Here is a 3,102-nt window from a genome sequence, read left to right on the forward strand (position 1 = left end):
TGTATGTTGCGTCATCTATGTGTGTATGTTGTTGGGGGCAATTAAATAATATGTATTATTATTATTATTATTATTATTATTATTATTATTATTATTATGTACATATATATTAAAACGTATAAACGTATTTATATATTGAATTTAATGCCAAACACGATCAGAGTATCTTACATTCATGATTTATATACGTATTTCATTAACATAAACGTATCTTAGGCCATCCGTTATACCCACCACTAACCATTATAGTGGTGGGTGCCACATAATCACCACTAGCTACCACTAAAAGATTGGGATATTGACCATTATATCCATCATATTTTTTGATTATTAAAATAAAATATATATATTTTTTAATTAATTAAATTGTAGAGAGAGATGGAAAAAGGTAGAGAGAGAGATAGAGAGGAATAGAGAGAGAATGAAGCTGATTGGGTGTGGTGATTCGTGCTCCTCACCACATATGACCACGAAAGTGTTCCACCACTAGCCACCATTAACACTATGAGATGGTATTCACATTTGTGGTTAGTGGCCACATAGACCACAGAAGCTCTCGTGATGACCATACCAGAAGGCATTAATGTGATGACAATACCAGAAGGAATTAGTATCTTACACTCGTGGTTTGACTTATTTGGTTCATTTCTCGAGTCATATATCACTTTTTTAAAGTCTATAATATCATGTGTCCCACGTCATGGAATTAAACGGTTCTATTCTTCTTGATGCTTACATATCCTATTTTGTATTTAGCCAAATATATAAAGTTTGACTATTTCATTATTTATATTAAAATGTTCTGTGGCCGGATAAAAGAAATTCATAATTAAATTCCACGAGGGTATCATAATCCAAATTTTTAATTATAAAAACTTGTCACTAACTGTTGCCTTTGTTTCAAGTACATAAAAATGATAAAAGATATTTGTTAAGTTTAACATGTGGACTACCCATTTGGTAAATTGAAAGCCTTCGGTTCTAATCTGACGAATTTTTCTAGTTAAGATGTTACACGTTCTTTTTTTTTTTTTTTTTTTTTTTTTTTTTTTTTTTTTTTTAGTATTTGGTTTCTAGAGAGCCATATGTCACATTCACAAATGTCTTAATGGATTTGGTAGTACAACTCCATCTAATTAATATTTAACTATTTATAATTAGGTCAGCAGAATATCCTTTTATCTTTATCACATCCTTTTTATTCCATACAAACACCACTTCATTAAGCTCTAACTTGATTTAATTCCCTACAAATTATATAACTGACCAAGTTAGTTATAATTATGTCCTCCTCGATTCCACAAACCAACAACACTACAGACTCTTCCGAACCTGGCCAAACCGGTTTTGATACAAACACTATTGTAGTTCTAGCAGCCTTGTTATGTGCACTTGTAGCTGCACTTGTACTGAACTCAGTTATACAATATGCTTTGCGAAATAGGCGTGAATCTTTAGAAGCAGCAACTACTACCGATAAACATTCCATAAAGAAGATTCCTGTGGAAGTTTTTAGGTCAGGATCAGAGATTCTAGCAACCGAGTGCTCTATCTGTCTAGGAGACTTTGTAGATGGAGAAAAGGTAAGAGTGTTGCCTGAATGTAACCATGAGTTTCATGTCAAGTGTGTTGATAAGTGGTTGGTTGATCATATGTCGTGCCCGAATTGTAGGCATTTAGTGGCTTTGCCACCCGGAGGCAATCGAGTAGGTGTTAATCAGGGTGAATATGATAGTGTGGTTATTGATTTCATGGTGTGAAAGAACTCCATTGACAATAATGGGTTATGGTAGATGCTTTAGCTTGTAGAGGTGACGTTTTTACATATTTCATTGTCAAAGCTGCTTTTGTAAATCATCGATCTTTAGCTTTTTATCGAACACCTTTTTAGTACATGTATATTGTTTTTATTAATATACTAATTTAGCTAACAAATTCATACTTCCCTTGAGTAAATGGTTTAGAAAAGAAAAAACCTTTCAAATCACAATGATAGTTCCCAATTGATTTTGAATTTCTTAAATCTTAAATAACTAAAACTAATATGTAATTAACGAATTTAATTATAAAAACTATTGCTTGTTCATAAAGATAACTTTGTATAGAATTGATTTCTATGTACGTAATAGTAAAATTACCGAAAATGTCTCCCATTAATGGTAGGAAATAAAAATTATAGAAATGATTCATATTTGATGGTAAACATACACAAATGTCGCTGTGAAATAGTGAAAAACAAAATTACAAAAATTGTCATATAGCGGCAAATCAGAGATGGGTAATAGAGATGGTCATCATGTAATGGTAAAATTACAGAAATTGTCATTGTATAATAGTAAGAAAAGAAAAATTTATATATATATATATATATATATATATATATATATATATATATATATATATATATATATATATATATATATATATATATATATATATATATATATATATATATATATATATATATATATATATATATATATATATATATATATATATATATATATATATATATATATATATATATATATATGGTCCATATGTAGTAGTAATATTACAAAAATAGTAACCGTGTCTTTTTATTTTTTTGTAGGAAATTTCGATAGATAATAACCTTTTAACTTTTTGTATTAATTTGTTCAATCAAAAATAAATTTTTTTACATATAAGATTAATAAACTATCCTTTTTTAAAACTCTCCTTTAAATAAACATGGATCTTTCAAATTATCATTTAGAATTTAACAAAATAAAACCAATAAGCACAATATTAATATCGAACATATTTGTTACACATATAGACCAACAATGCGAATGTTGGTGCCTTGCGGGTTATTGGAACCATTAAACAAAAGCTGAACAAAAGCTGAAGGTAGTAAGGGGTGTTTGAGATTGTTTTTTAGTCTAAAAAATCTTTTTCAACAAAATAACATGTTGATTTATAACTTTTGCTAAAAGGAAGATTTAAAATGTGTTTTGATAAACTTTTGAGGGAGAAAATGTTAAAAAGCCAAAAGTCACAAACCACTTATTTTTCTACTTGCAAAAGGTCATTTTAAAAGGACTTTTAGATTACACATTTTCAAACTTTTAACTTTTAAAA

At 28.5% G+C, this 3,102-nt stretch overlaps 1 protein-coding gene across 1 annotated transcript; it reads left to right on the top strand.

Moving 5' to 3' along the window:
* Positions 1 to 1,056: 1,056 nt before the first annotated feature.
* On the top strand, positions 1,057 to 1,933 carry LOC111912106 (RING-H2 finger protein ATL72). The gene is made up of 2 exons (XM_042897488.2): positions 1,057 to 1,583; positions 1,673 to 1,933. The coding sequence occupies exons 1-2, from the start codon at positions 1,284 to 1,286 to the stop codon at positions 1,715 to 1,717; spliced, it is 345 nt and encodes a 114-aa protein (XP_042753422.1). The 5' UTR covers positions 1,057 to 1,283; the 3' UTR covers positions 1,718 to 1,933.
* The last annotated feature ends 1,169 nt before the right edge of the window (positions 1,934 to 3,102 follow it).

The sequence above is a fragment of the Lactuca sativa genome, chromosome 8 (genome assembly GCF_002870075.4).
Source record: "Lactuca sativa cultivar Salinas chromosome 8, Lsat_Salinas_v11, whole genome shotgun sequence".
Lineage (NCBI taxonomy): Eukaryota > Viridiplantae > Streptophyta > Magnoliopsida > Asterales > Asteraceae > Lactuca > Lactuca sativa.